General features: G+C 39.1%; 1 protein-coding gene, 1 long non-coding RNA gene, 1 other non-coding gene and 1 pseudogene across 4 annotated transcripts; all 4 read left to right on the top strand.

Moving 5' to 3' along the window:
- Nucleotides 1–165: 165 nt before the first annotated feature.
- Nucleotides 166–1,716, top strand: LOC111326019 (succinate dehydrogenase assembly factor 2, mitochondrial-like; annotated as a pseudogene).
- A 6,739-nt stretch (nt 1,717–8,455) lies between these two features.
- LOC148722212 (U5 spliceosomal RNA) lies at nt 8,456–8,576 on the top strand. The gene has a single exon (XR_015992872.1). It is a non-coding gene; the product is annotated as a U5 spliceosomal RNA (small nuclear RNA).
- Nucleotides 8,577–9,323: 747 nt separating this feature from the next.
- On the top strand, nt 9,324–11,180 carry LOC148722211 (uncharacterized). Its single transcript, XM_088737017.1, has 4 exons — nt 9,324–9,595; nt 10,076–10,136; nt 10,413–10,759; nt 11,094–11,180. Exons 1-4 carry the CDS (start codon nt 9,392–9,394, stop codon nt 11,178–11,180), a joined length of 699 nt encoding a protein of 232 aa, XP_088593143.1. The 5' UTR covers nt 9,324–9,391.
- LOC148722210 (uncharacterized) lies at nt 11,062–13,308 on the top strand. 2 transcript variants are annotated; one of them, XR_015992686.1, is made up of 4 exons: nt 11,062–11,249; nt 11,408–12,056; nt 12,340–12,393; nt 12,538–13,308. It is a non-coding gene; the product is annotated as an uncharacterized LOC148722210 (long non-coding RNA). Both variants share the same exon structure in this region.
- Nucleotides 13,309–13,797: the final 489 nt, after the last annotated feature.

The raw sequence follows: 13,797 nt of genomic DNA, 5'->3' as shown, positions 1-13,797 counted from the left end.
TGATCTAGACGGCAAAGAACTGGAAACAAATACTAACATGAGCCTGCAGATCAAACAGCTGACAAAAAACTGGTGGCCTGTAAGCAACCTTTTTTGGGTTTGTTTGGACGTAATTTTAGCCATATCCTTTATCGATCTCAATATCCTCACTTAATGAGACCAGAAATGCGCTTATTGTCCGACCAAACCATGAACAGTTCAGACACAGAGCCACCTATAACAGTGTATAAATCACTTTAAAACGAACCAGTCGATCGCAAACGAGCAAGATTACTCTACCAATGCAGATACACACACAAAATTGCTGAATTCGAACGGTGCACTCGATGAAAACAAACCAAACTATTTCAGATAGCAGTTAGTTCACTTCACCTTGCATTTGCTCCAGGAAGCGTGGAATGCTGGAAAATGGACTCTTGTTGAGGTAAACAGCTACCATGATCATGATAAATTACTTAATATGGTTTCAGTGTAACCTGTCGTTTCACTTGGTATTTGTTTTGTTTAACAGTGGCATGTGACCAAAACCCTGTAATGAAAACTATGAAATCAAAAGTTAATTTCTGCTTATGCGGGCAGCCCCATATTTCACTATCGGATAAAGAAAACTGGCGAATGCAGTAGACCGTCTTTTGGAGGACAGCTTTGATTTAGAATAGTGTTGGGGTTATACGGAAATCTTTGCAGGCTCAAAGTAAAGCTTCCACAGTGAGGAGGGTATGAATTTCTTCTGGAACACTGTAGAGTCATTTGCAACCAGATAGATCTTAAGTGTTCTTTAGGAGGCTCAAGCGGAGTGTGTTACATCTTCACAGGCAGAATGGTGGTTCTTTGTAAACATAAAACAACCTTGAACATGGGTTAGATGGCTAGAGCCACACCCCCTCCACTCCTCAACCCATTGGAAAATCTTACACTCAAATATAAATTCCCTTTGAATTTGGTTTTCAATTGGCAGCACATTTGTAGAGAAGCATTTACGTGGCCTGAATGATAACCCAGCCTTAGTTTAGAATAGTGTAGGGTTGTTCGGAAATCTTTCCGGGCTCAAATCAAATCTTCTAAAGTAAGGAGGGCTTGAATATGTTCTGGAACAACGCAGTGTCATTTGCAACTGCGTGGAACTTAAGTGTTGTTGAGGGGGCTGTAGGGGAGTGTGTTATATCTTCACGGGCAGGATGGTGATAAACTGTAAACACCTTCAATATAGGTAGATGGCCAGAGCCAAACCCCCTCTCCCGCTTTTTAACCTACTGAAAAGTCTTACACTCTATTAGAAATCACTTTTGAATTTGATTCTGAATTGGTAGCATATTTGCATATAAGTATTTAGATGGTCTGAATGATAACCAGCTGCATCACTACGACAAGCTGATTAATGAACCAAGCAATGACTGGGAGATACACTACTGGATGACAGACAAGAAACCTACACCAACGGAGTATGATAATCCAGTTATGGACTTGCTTAAGATCCATGCAGAGAATGAAAATACGGAAGAACGTATAAGACAACCAGATCTTCAAGCAAAATAATCACCATTTAACATCTTTGAAAGGGTTTTTTACCTTTCATTGGAATTTTAAACTCTTTCTTTGTTTGTTATTGACAGTGGTTAAGCCTGTAACAGTTACTTAATATAAGGATTACTTGGAAATTATAAGGCTCAAATGAAACTATTAAGGCTCAGCGAAACAATTCATAAGGAAATAACAGATTCTAAACGACACCAAAATAATGTTGTTCATGCAAGAGGACATGACATAACGACAAAAGAGAACTTGGACATAAAGTTCTGAGTTAGTTGTTTTTGACCAATAAAAACATTTGATGCACATAAGGTAATTTGTTTTTTTGTTTTTTGTTTTCAAATAATACAGCACAAACGAGAAAATCAACCACACTTTCAAGTTTCTTTTAGTAGTTATTACACTGAAGATGTTACACTGAGACACATGAAAATGTCCAAGTTAATGATTCTTGGAGTTCCGGGGTCCTGGGGTCGGACTTTTGCCTCAGTGACTTTACATGTATGATGCTAAGACATCTGCACTCAGGGTTGCACTGAACACTCTTTAATTTTTGTCTTAGTATTTATGTAATGGAATTCTTTATTTTGTTTTAATGGAACTGTGATCACCAGGTACAATTGCCAAATCTCTGAATGAGTTTGTCCTGATTACAAAGGTCCTTCTGAACTTTCTTTCTCATGTAAAAGATGGGGCAATCATTGTAGAATTCTCCAAGAAGACACGACTCGATGGACACGGATTAAACCACAACAAAAACAAATTTAATAATCCAAAATGCCTGCCCGCTCTTACGCACCCCTTACGTCGTGTAGGACAGTATGGACTAAACATCCGCACTCATTCATGTAGACTTACAAGAAACATCCTACATCCCTTTGCTTCTTTCTTGAACAAGAAGACAACTATAAGTTTTTAAACTTAAACGACACATAAGAGGTCTCAAAGAATCATCCTGACATCTGATGATCACACTACAGTTAACGTTCTGTAATAAAAGTTCATTCTAAAACAAAGTCCTCAAATCGTTTTGGTGCAAATCGTGTTCACAGTGGTCGTGGAGGCTTCACAGGTGTGGCGTCCCTCTGCTTGATTTCATCCTTCTGACTCTGTTGCATTTCTCCTGGATTACTTACAACATCCCCAGCATCCACCTAATGATCTACATATGATAGTGTACCATTTCTCTGAAAAAATGCCGCTCATGGGGAATGTTAAGTTGGGTTACGAAATGTCCTGTTAAGGCATCTTCAGCCTTCTGGTAATCCTTTGCACCACCAGTGTTTGGCAAAACATCAAAAATATCCTGTACATCCGATCCTGCACAATGAAGAGGAAGTGCCCGTCTTTGTACTTTGTTGTCATCCTTGTCCTGAATGACAATCAGAGCCTTCCCACCTGCATATAACTAAAAACTGCGAAGCCATCTTTTCCATTCTGTACCCACGCTACTGGGATCACTGTTGACATCAAACGGTCGAATTACTCCAATTTCCAAATCATTGAAGCTCATCCTCAACAAAAGTATTCTTTACATCTTGAGAACCATCCTCGTCGCCAGTTGTAGAATTCTCGAAGAAGACATGACTCGATGGACACGGATTAAACCACAACAAAAACGAATTTAATAATCCAAAATTCCTGCCCGCTTTTAGGCGCGCCTTCCATCATGTAGGACAACATGAACTACACATCCGCGCTCCTTCATGTAGACTTACACGAAACATCCTGCAATTATGGCTGAAACAAAGGAGGTATGAACAATGTAAATGCTTGACACAATCAAAAAGTTTGATGGATTAAAATTTGAAATAGCCCCAAGAGATTTTTCACTGACTAGAAAATACTCTGTGAGTAAAGAAGCAACTTGGTTTAATCATACACTCTGAGTAGCATGTCACTGTTTAGTTTCCATGGCGTGAACTAACTCAGAATACTGACATTTTTTCAAGATAGGATGTTGGTCCTCTACAAGTTAACTCCTTGCAGTTTCTCATTGACCCTATAACTCCCAAGATCTGAATGTTGATTCTCCCCTCTAACTGCTACACATTTCTTTGTAAACTGGTTATGAGAAGTTGTTGTTAGAACCAGAGAAAAAAATTTCCACTTCATAAGTTTGTGTGTTCTCATTGCATGTTTGCTAGATAGTGTATGGATAATCAGAGACAAGTTACATCTTAATCGCTTCTAGGAGTTTAAGGGTTAACATTTTTGGGTAGCAAGAGGAGACGAGAGTGAAGCATCCTGTTGAAGAACACAGCTTAATAACCCAGAATCTAGGATACTGACCCTATCTCTCGGGGAAAATATTATTAATCGAAGTATTTTTTCAGACCTGATACACAGTACCTCAGCATGCAAACTGCCTTGACAATTTTGACATTGAGTCCAAAGCCTTGCAAACTTTCCTTGTAGACCTGTGCATTCAGCTGAGAAGTCTCCTTTTGATAGAGACCAGACTCTTTAAGCTTGCAGCGTTTACAGACAGCAGAATCTGGTAAGCAAGGGAAAGGATTTTATCAGAACCAAACACATTTAACACATCTCAGAGCAGTAACAAAAAAAATTGATTCATGCCAAATCTCCAATTTTTGACCAAAATTACTATTAAGATGTAAATTTCGTTGAAAGTTGTATAGTGATTTATAAGAATTTTTCGAGTATAACTGCTAAATTTTGACAAGTTATACTCACTGTTATTGTCAAGGACTACTTAGTACACCCAAGGCAAGTTTCTCTATTCGTAGTAAATATGGCCAGCTTGCCCACTTTTGGGTCTGGAAAATCTGCGAGCCAGCGAGCCATGCGAGCCACGGTGCGAGCCATGCGAGCCATTTTTGCGAGTATTTTTTGTTCTTTGATTTCTCCAGGGTCTGAGAGGTCGTCGATCATTTCGCGCCCGACTATCACTAAACTACTATCCTTATAAACCTCCCATCCGCCATCTTTAAAGCGGAGATGATCCTGATGACGAGTATAAACGGTACAACCTCCCTCCCAGGGTACTCTCTGTTTCCCTGGGAAATTTATTTTAAATTTAGCTACAAAAGTGCGTCAAATTGAAATATTCCCAGATAAAATCTTAATTTCGTTTCGGTTGCCAGAACTATTGCTGGTGCGTCAAATATGAAAAATGCTCAGAACATCTGTACGTCATCCCAAGTCTTGCGTCATAGTAATGGCCGTCCTGAGTTGGACGAATTTTTTCTTCGTTTCATATTTTTGTTATTTAGAGAAAATTTTATCAATTCAAATCGATCAGGATCCGCAAAAAATAAAAACAATGCGACAAAAATTAATTAAGGTTCAAGACTTAAGTAAAAAAGTTTTCTAAGGAAAACGTACGGCTCCACCCCCCTCCCCCCCCCTCTTTCGCTACTCGAATAGGTTGTTGAGTGGTATTCATTGGCTCCTGTCATTCATTGATATCCACGTGCAAAATCATTCAAGAGAAAAGAGAACAGTATTTCCTGGGCAACTCCCTGTATTCTTGGGTTGCATGTGACGTCACGACCCTTATGCAAATTAAAACTCTTCCATGTTGGATAATAAACACATTAAACATGGCGGACGCCGAATTGTGATGTTGTGTACTGCACGTTCTTGAAAATTTCGCTTGTATTACACGTTTCTAACTCAAAAATGCCTGCTATATGTGCAGTTTACGGCTGAAAAAAATCAGGCCTGTACGGGACTCGAACCACTGACCTCTGCGATACTAGTGCAGCGCTCCACCAATTGAGCTAACAAGCCAACTGGGAGCAGGCCGTTAAGTTGACTCGTAATAAACCCGTGAAAGTGATAAATGAGATACAATGAATATATGAGGTTCATATATTTTGAACTGCGGTATTAGATACGTATGAAGCACGATCCTCAGGTCTGATTTTCGCTATTACTTAAATAGCGCTATCTACTGCGAGGATCGTGCATCATACGTATAATTCTTCTCAGTTACTTTAATCAAGGTGAGACGAAAAATTTCGATTTTTGCGTATTTATCACGGACTTAAGCATCTAATTGAAGAGTCTGGTTATGGTTTTGATTTATTGGTAACCGGACTTTGTGTTGTTACTCATGACCAACAATTCTATGCCTGCTTCGCGGACGTCCGATCACTCGTATGATTCCAGACCGAATTCGACTTCACTGGGTCCTATTGCCATTATTAAGACAGAATGTAAAGATGTTATCAGAATAATTCTAATCCTATAAAGGCTTTAAGGCGTTCTTTGATGGTGAGCATAAAGGCATTTGCATAGAGGGCTTTAAAAAAAAATAACCCCTAACCAATCATGATGACAGTCTATTATTTCTCAACTATTATTAATTGTATAACATTAACATTGATAATTGTATAAAGATTGATGATGAGTGAACCAACATGTGAACATCTGCTGTTCAGGTCTCGTCCTAAGTTCTCTCCAGTTCTCGAAGAGTCTCAGCCGCTGGAAATATTTAAGGACATAAAAAAGACCGCGACGCGCGACGGCGACGGCAACGTGTAAGTGCCAAAACAAAAGTTCTATTCGGCAGAACAATGGCTGGGCTCTTGCATGTGTTTTAATACTTCGTAAATTTGTTAACCGTCCTCTGCGCAGAAACAACAACGTGAAATCACCAAAATTTGCAAATTATGTAAGTTTCCATTTGGAACTCAACACTGCTCACGTCATGCTGATGTAGAGCAGGGTGTGGCCCCGTAGGAGGTCCTTGCCATTATCTCCTCATCGATGTTCGTATTCAGTAAAGCTTGGAGAACTCGTGACCTTCATGTGTATTTTTCTGTATATTTTACTTTTATTTCCCTCCACTCCAGTATGTAAATATAAATAGAATAGTTAGTTTATAGTTCATAAGTTTTATTGTATTGCTGGTAGTGCCCGTGGGCAATATGAAGTGAATTCTCTGTTCTGATTGGCTACCTAAGCAGGCGAAATGGGCCCATCTTTTCCGCTGGATTTTGGCTGTGTTTATGCGGCAGAGGGGAAAATCGAAAATCCCTCAGGTATTGCATCGTGCATCCTGAGCTGCACATAAAAATCACGTAATCAGGGCCGGGTGGGTAGGGCTAAGGTAACCCAGGGTTAGTATGAAATTTGATTCCAGATCTGAAAGCTTTTAAAGAAATTCAGTTTAATGCCATTTTTTAGAATTTGATGATTAGGAGGCTGTCTCTCTTATTTCCATCCGGTCAACTTCGCGTCAACAATAATTTTTCCTGAAACTCTGTCAACTGAAAGACTTTGTTCAGGAAAGAACTAAATGAGATTTGGTTTGATTCGAAATAATTTTCTGACTGCATTAGGGGCCATAATTATTTCCCCAGTCCGTAGGGACCGTCGCACGGGCATATTTTGTAACATTGTAAAATATTTGATCGCATAGTTAAGCCACGAAATTTATATCAGATTGCTTAATAACCTTCTAGTTTTCCGAGAAGTTACAATTTCCCTCTCAATATATTTGAAAAGGCGAATTTTGACATATTCTGATCTCTATAAATCGCCATGGGCCGATGGCGGTAAATAGTCTTGATTTAGACGTTAAGTTTTGGGATTTGGGACTTGATTGACAACTCTTTCCTACACAGCCGTTAAGTTTAGACCTTTATAGGAAAAACATGCAAAAACATCTGCACATTTTCGACTTTTCAAAAGTTACGAGCGTTTGAATCAGCACATGTACGAGCATTTGCGATTTTTCCGCCTACACCGAAATCGAACCCTGGAGCAGATCTCGTCATAAATACAGTTTACCTTCGACGCATCTTGGGTTTACATGAAATTTTAAAATTCTTTGCTCCACAAACTGGTGAACGTAATGATAACTCCTGCAAATAGCTCCAAACTTTAGCAGTCGACATCTATCGACACTCTTCTCTAACTCGTTGTTGCGAACTAAACTCGAAACTAACGAGCCTTGAAGCGGGGCTCCCTAAATGAAGTAGAAGAGATGTAAAAGGTAATTGGGATTTGATGAGCCAGTAAATCCTCTCTGAGGGCGCTTACGGAAATTAAAATCTGCGCCAAGCTCATTCACATGTGACATTTGCTAGAAAAATAAGAAAGTAGAATCGAAGGAAAATCAAATAAGTACAATTTGGGGCCAATGATACCTACATTGTTTCCTATTAGTATGAACACACCTTTATCAGTTATCTTAAATGAACAATGATTATCCGACCTCTGAGAAGTGAAGATAGGGGTGATTGTTTCATTACTTTTTTAGCTTTACCCCTCATTTTCTTCTTAGATGGCTTGCTTCTTCTTTGTAATGGAAGAAAGCCTTCTTCTTTTAAAACATTTCAGCCAGCGGGAGCGCTTTGAGGATTCGGTACCTCTGATCTGATACCAAACGGCGTTCCGGCAGTTGACGCAAAAGTCTATATTAGGAAAACTTCGAATTCTATCCATGCGGACTTCGCGCAAAGTGGTTTAACGCGAAAGTTCAAAGAATGAAAAACCACGCAAGCGAGTGATTTCTCGCCTTAAGGTGAGTTCATTAGTGACCACCAGCGGTTGAAAGACCGGTGAACCCTCTCTGACGCTAATGGGATCTAAGATCTGTGACGAGCTCAGATTGCAGAGACAAAACACTAAGTCGATTGTTGTGCAATATGGCCTTTAGTCAGGAATGAGAGAGCAAGAGTTCCTTCACTAACGTGGTTTCAATTCCAATTTCAATTTCCAATTGTCTTGAAACCGATTACTTTGGTCGGTGCCGTTCCCATCGTTTTCCTGAAAGACGCTATCTATTCCAGACACGCCCTATGCTTCTACGCAATTTTTATGTTTCCTATAACACCAAAGCTTTCACATACCTTAGAATTTAGTGCGCAGGCGCGAAAATGATATTTATAAACCCCACTTGTGTCAGCGAGTCATTTTCGACATACCGCTGTTGTATACTAAATACCCTTTACTCTGGTTTTCCTTCATCACGCATAAATCTTTCGCCTTTTACTAAAGATTTCCGTGGAGGAGAACAGTTGAATGAATCTGTAGACCAATTTCTCGTCGCCCTGCCTTTAGGCGGGGCCCTGAGGTGAAGTGGATAAATTGTTTGACGTTACTTTTCTATCCACTAACCGTTGAAAAAAACGGTGAACCCTCTTTTACATCGTTTGGGGGAGCTAAAATCTGCTCTGAGCGAGATCAGTCAAATGCGAGAGTCGTTAAGACGGAAAAAGCAGAGTTGATTGTTGTGCAAGATGGCCTTTAGCCAGGAATGAGAGAACAATTTCTAGAAGACGAGAGCTCCTTCAGTAATGTGATTTTTTTGCATCCTCCGGATTTTCACGTTCGAACAGCACGCTCGAAGTCCCTACAAAAAAGACGTGGCAGAAAGGCTTGCCTAAGATCGATCTTTGCACCAAATCCCAGCACACATGATCTGCGTGTACTCAAAATCCAGGATATAAGTTCCTCTAAAATAGATTTTGCGTCAACTGCCGACACGCCGTTTGGTAGGAGATCGTGGTGCCAAGTCTGCTAAGCGCTCCCGAGCGCACTGAACTGTCTTAAAAGATTTGTGCGTGAAAAGGAGAACCAGAACTAATGGGTAAGAAGATGGACCAGAGGCATATCAAAGATGACTCGATGAAGCATGGGTAATTGATGAGCTGTAAACAATATTTTCAGCTTTTTGTACGATTTAACACTTGTAAAAGAGTTTTAATTTCTAATCTGGTTTCGACGCTTCGATAAAACTTTAGTGCCCAGGATTAACCCTTCAACTCCGGCGTGATGTCAAGAGGTGACGGCACAAACGCGTTACCATGCAACCAGTCATAAACAAATCGAAACTTTCTTTCGCACCAGGAGCTCGGTTCTTACTGAAGCAAAGTGAAAGAGAATGAATTTTTCGTGTTTATCAAATACTTCGAGTGAAGATATTAGTTGCAAAATGAACAAAAACATCTCAGGTCAGCAAGAGTCCGTGAAGAAATCCAGTTCTGCGAGAATAGTTGATGAAGAAGTCAATGTCACTAATCGTTCCTCTGAGAGTTATCATGAGCCTCTGGAGGCCTCTCATGGGGCAAGGATCATGGTTAATGAGGTGGGTGTTTCCCAATCATTACGGCTGTTTGTTTTTCGCGTAAATTAAACGTTTGGTGCAATTAAGTCAGAACTTGTTATAGGAAGGAGCACGAAGAAAAATCTTAAGTGATTTTTTCGACGGACGCGTAAGTTGACTTTATTCGAGATATGAGCTAAGAAAATAGTTCGTAGTTGGTTCAACTTGAATCAAATTTGAGTTTCCTCCCAACGCCCAAACTAAGCTCCAACTTAAGTCCGTTCAACATCGGAGAAACTTTAAAAGCAAAAGGAAATTTTTTGGATCAAAGATGCTCAGGTGAGTTTGGAAAGGTTCCTTCGTGAAGAGATGTCGGAAAAAGTGCGCGCGACTAAAATCATTAGATTATGACGTCACTCCGTGGCATTCCACTATCTATCCGCCGTAAGTTGACGCATTGTGTTCTCAAATTTTTTTGTTTACTTAATTCTAAAATTGATGTGCTTACATAATTGATTTCAGTATGTGAGAGAAGAGGAACAACTAACGCGGAAGATCAACTACCTTGAAACAGAGATTAACGGTTAGTTTTGTGTAATGACGCATGCAAGATTAGACAAGCGCGTGCGGACTGAGAAGCCATTTAATTAAAGGATGCCAAGACTCAACTCTGTGTCCCTGACAACAAGTCTTTTACCCCCCCCCCCCCCCCACCACCTCCCCTTGCCCCAATCCCCTTTCTCGTTCCTTCATGAGCAGTTCAGTTAGTGTTATGTTTTCCTGATCTGACTCATCTTTCTAAACTTAAAATTAACCCATCTTTTATTTCGAGTATTTGTAATCTTCATATTTTTAACAGCTAGGAAGAAGGAGATCGGCTTTCTTAAGGAAACTCTCTGGGGGAGAGACAAAGAAATTGCTGATCTAAAGAAAAAACTGTCACAACTGCAGCAAAATGAACGGAGAAATAATTTAGATATTGTCAAGCACATGGCGACAATGGACGAAAAGCTACAAAAGGCGAGGATGAACATTGACGAGCTAGAGGGCGGCATTATATTCAGTGTAATAAAGAATGAAATAAAAACAGAAGAATCTCAGAGTGAACCACAAATATTTAATGGTGAGTGGCGATGGCGTCTTCTCAACCGAGTGGTGACCACGCGGTTTGTACGACTGCCTTGTCTTCATGAACTCCAGGGATTCGTAAGGGAATAGAGATGGGGAGAGATCGAGGGTCTGCAACACCTTTCCCTGAAAATGAATCGGTGATTTTAAAGACCAGAAAGATGAAAAAAAGCGGTTAAGGTTGCGGTTCAGGCCATGGGCGAAATCGTAACTTACGGGTCTGATTTAAAATACGTCCCCCATTTCACAAAAAATTTATCTTAAAAATATAATATTCCATCCTCAAGACGAGAAGAGACACTTTTAACTGAAAACTTTTGAATGTTGATAACGTTTGAGAACATGTTCTTCCATGCACTATGATTTTCATTTCTTTAGTTTTTTTAATTTTTTGGTTTTTATTTTCAATTAGGCAAAGACTATTTTGACCTTCAACCGTCATGGTTTGACACTCTATCAAACAACTTTGGATGTCTCAAAGTTGATAACTCTCCAGTAACAGCACCAGACCTTGAAGCTATGAAGAATTTTAAATCAAATTTAAAGCTCTCCACCAAAGCAGCTAAAGGTAAGAGGAATGAAACTTGCTATGCGATTGCACACATCCAATAGTCCACAGCGAAAGCAATGTATACTAATACGTGACAAAACAGTTGGACACTTGGAATCGATATAGCTTTTTCCATGCACTGTTTGATTTTCATTTATCTTTTTTCTTCCAACCAGGCAAAGATTACTTTGACCGTCAACCGTCATGGTTTGACACTCTATCAACTAAAAATGGTGGATGTCTTAAAGTTAAAAACTTTCCAGTAAGAGCAAAAGATCTTGAAGCTATGAAGAGTTTTAAATCAAATTCAAACCCCTCAAAAGGTATGAAAGAGGAAACTTGTAAAATATATTAGTATAATTTCAGAGCTGAGCAAAGAGTTTCCGGCAATCTGATTGGTCGAGCGGTTCCTTATATTACGCTATATAAACCGCTCCGCGTGGTTTATATAAAATGTTAAACTAAAATGTTAATAAATGTTACTAAAATGTTATGATTTTAGAAATTTCTCAGTTGTTCAGCTCTGAAATTATACTAAAACAATTATTCGCCTCAGGTTCGGTGAATATTGTCGAATATTCACCTCGACTTCGGCCAATAATTGTTAAATATAACCCTCTCCCCCCCCTCCCCCGCAAGGCAATGTGAACATTATTTACCTAGACACTAGTCAATCTGTAATTAAATCCGTGGGTATGCAATTAAGATTTATAACACAAATTTTTCTTGAATTTTCTAGGGAGCGCATGTTCTTTCCATCACCCAGCACCTCCTCTTCTGGCGAGCATCGTTCCAAGTGGATCTCAAATGACTTTTGCTTACCAGGTGATCAACCAGCACTACATTCCTCAAACTGCTAGGTTGCTGAAATCAAACTGTAAAATGCTTGTTATAAGCTCCCTTAGTTCAAACATGGTAAGGGGTTTGGGTAGGAATATATTTGGAGGAGCTCACACAGGGGATTCTCTTTCTTGGAGGGGGGGGGGGAATTCATATCTTAGGGGCATGACCTATGTGGCACTGAGAACTCTCTTGGCAACTTGCACAGAAACAAGCTGATTTAAGTTACACAATTTCATTTTGTCTCAATTTTTCGTTTTTTCCACAGAACAAGGATTGTTGAGCAGAACTTTTAACAAATGGTTCGGATCATACTTCTTAAGTAAGAGCTATACGATTTGTTCAGTAAATTAAAGGCAATAAATCCGTCAATATTTAACATTGTACTGAGTGAAGTAATTAATTAATTTTAGATTAACTTTTAAAAGATCGAGATATTAATTCTGATTCTCTTTTCATTCCACAGATCATCTTCAATACAGGCAACTCAAGCTTACCTCTTTCTAATTCTTTACAATTTCAAGGCAGGGCGTTGTTTGTTGTTTTAAACTTGTTATATTTAATCGCCTTTTGAAAAATCTTAGGAGCATCTTGATCAAAAAGCCAATTCTAAATGAACACTGATTCCACTCTTGATAACATTGGTTATGAGCGAGTTTGTAAATATGTAAATAGTACTGTCATATTTTTAAATTAACTTATGAATGTTAACCATATTTGTCAAAATTGCTAATATTTTTATTCAAATAAAGTAACATGAAATAAGAAATGAGGTATACTTTTGAAGACACAGTCAGTTGAAAAAGTAAGATAGGTGTGTTTACTTCTGATTAGTGTCCTCTATAATGTACTAAACATTATTACTAAATAATTAATTTAGTAAACACCTCTGCAAGGTTACACGAGTGTCGTTGCATTTTTTATTCAATCTTTCCAAACGTTTGTAGATAATTTAGCATATGCATATATGACAGTCCTGATGATGACAGTATGAACCGGGTGTAATTGCCGCTGACCTGACTTGTTTGCATTCGAAATAATTTCAATATATCAACAAAGTTGAAATGGTAAATTGGCCACCGTTGTTTGCATTCGGCCAACTCGTTCTCAAATTCAAAAACCAGAGTAATCACAGCGGCCAAGTGATAATAAGTCTAACAAAGGGCACCATCATTATCAGCCACTCAAAGCAAAGACATGCGAACTGCCAAAATTGCAGAGGAACGCACGTGACAAAGTCGTGTTTATTTGTAGCTTTGCATCTCATTGGCAGAGAGGGTGGCGCGAGTTTTCTGGACCAATCGACAAAACCAACGCAGTCCTAAATTATTTTTTCCCATCTTCTTCTCGATTACTTTTTCTTTTCATCTAATCTCTTCTATTATTTCTTGTGGTTTTCCGCTTTGTTCCGAGAAAAGTTTAAAAGTCTACAACTTTTGAAATGTCCTCCTAACATTCAAAGCCTTAACTACGCTGATAAACCGACAGAAAGTGCGGCCTATCGATTTTTTGAAGTACCAGTAAACTTCCATTTTCTATGGGTTTTGAATGATTGGGGAGCTCTTAATATCTCAGTTATTTAAAGTAATTTAAATCTCTCGCTCCTTCCAAGTTGCACTGGATACATTGGAAATTTAAACCATTTTCATACGACTGCAATCGGGATAGATGCCGCCAAAAACGGTACTTTGTGGAAATGCGCATTCATTTGTGTTCAGTAAACATT

The sequence above is a fragment of the Stylophora pistillata genome, chromosome 10, assembly GCF_964205215.1.
Source record: "Stylophora pistillata chromosome 10, jaStyPist1.2, whole genome shotgun sequence".
NCBI classification, from domain to species: Eukaryota; Metazoa; Cnidaria; class Anthozoa; order Scleractinia; family Pocilloporidae; genus Stylophora; species Stylophora pistillata.
The sequence above is the reverse complement of the archived record's forward strand: the minus strand, read 5'-3'. Positions and strand labels throughout refer to the sequence as shown.

Bases quoted from the DNA above. Each gene is read 5' to 3' on its own strand.
- LOC148722211 (XM_088737017.1), top strand. From the start codon at position 9,392: ATGAATTTTTCGTGTTTATCAAATACTTCGAGTGAAGATATTAGTTGC. The intron at 10,137-10,412 runs GTTAGTTTTGTG...TATTTTTAACAG, and splicing joins CCTTGAAACAGAGATTAACG to CTAGGAAGAAGGAGATCGGC. The intron at 10,760-11,093 runs GTAAGGGAATAG...ATTTTCAATTAG, and splicing joins TTCATGAACTCCAGGGATTC to GCAAAGACTATTTTGACCTT.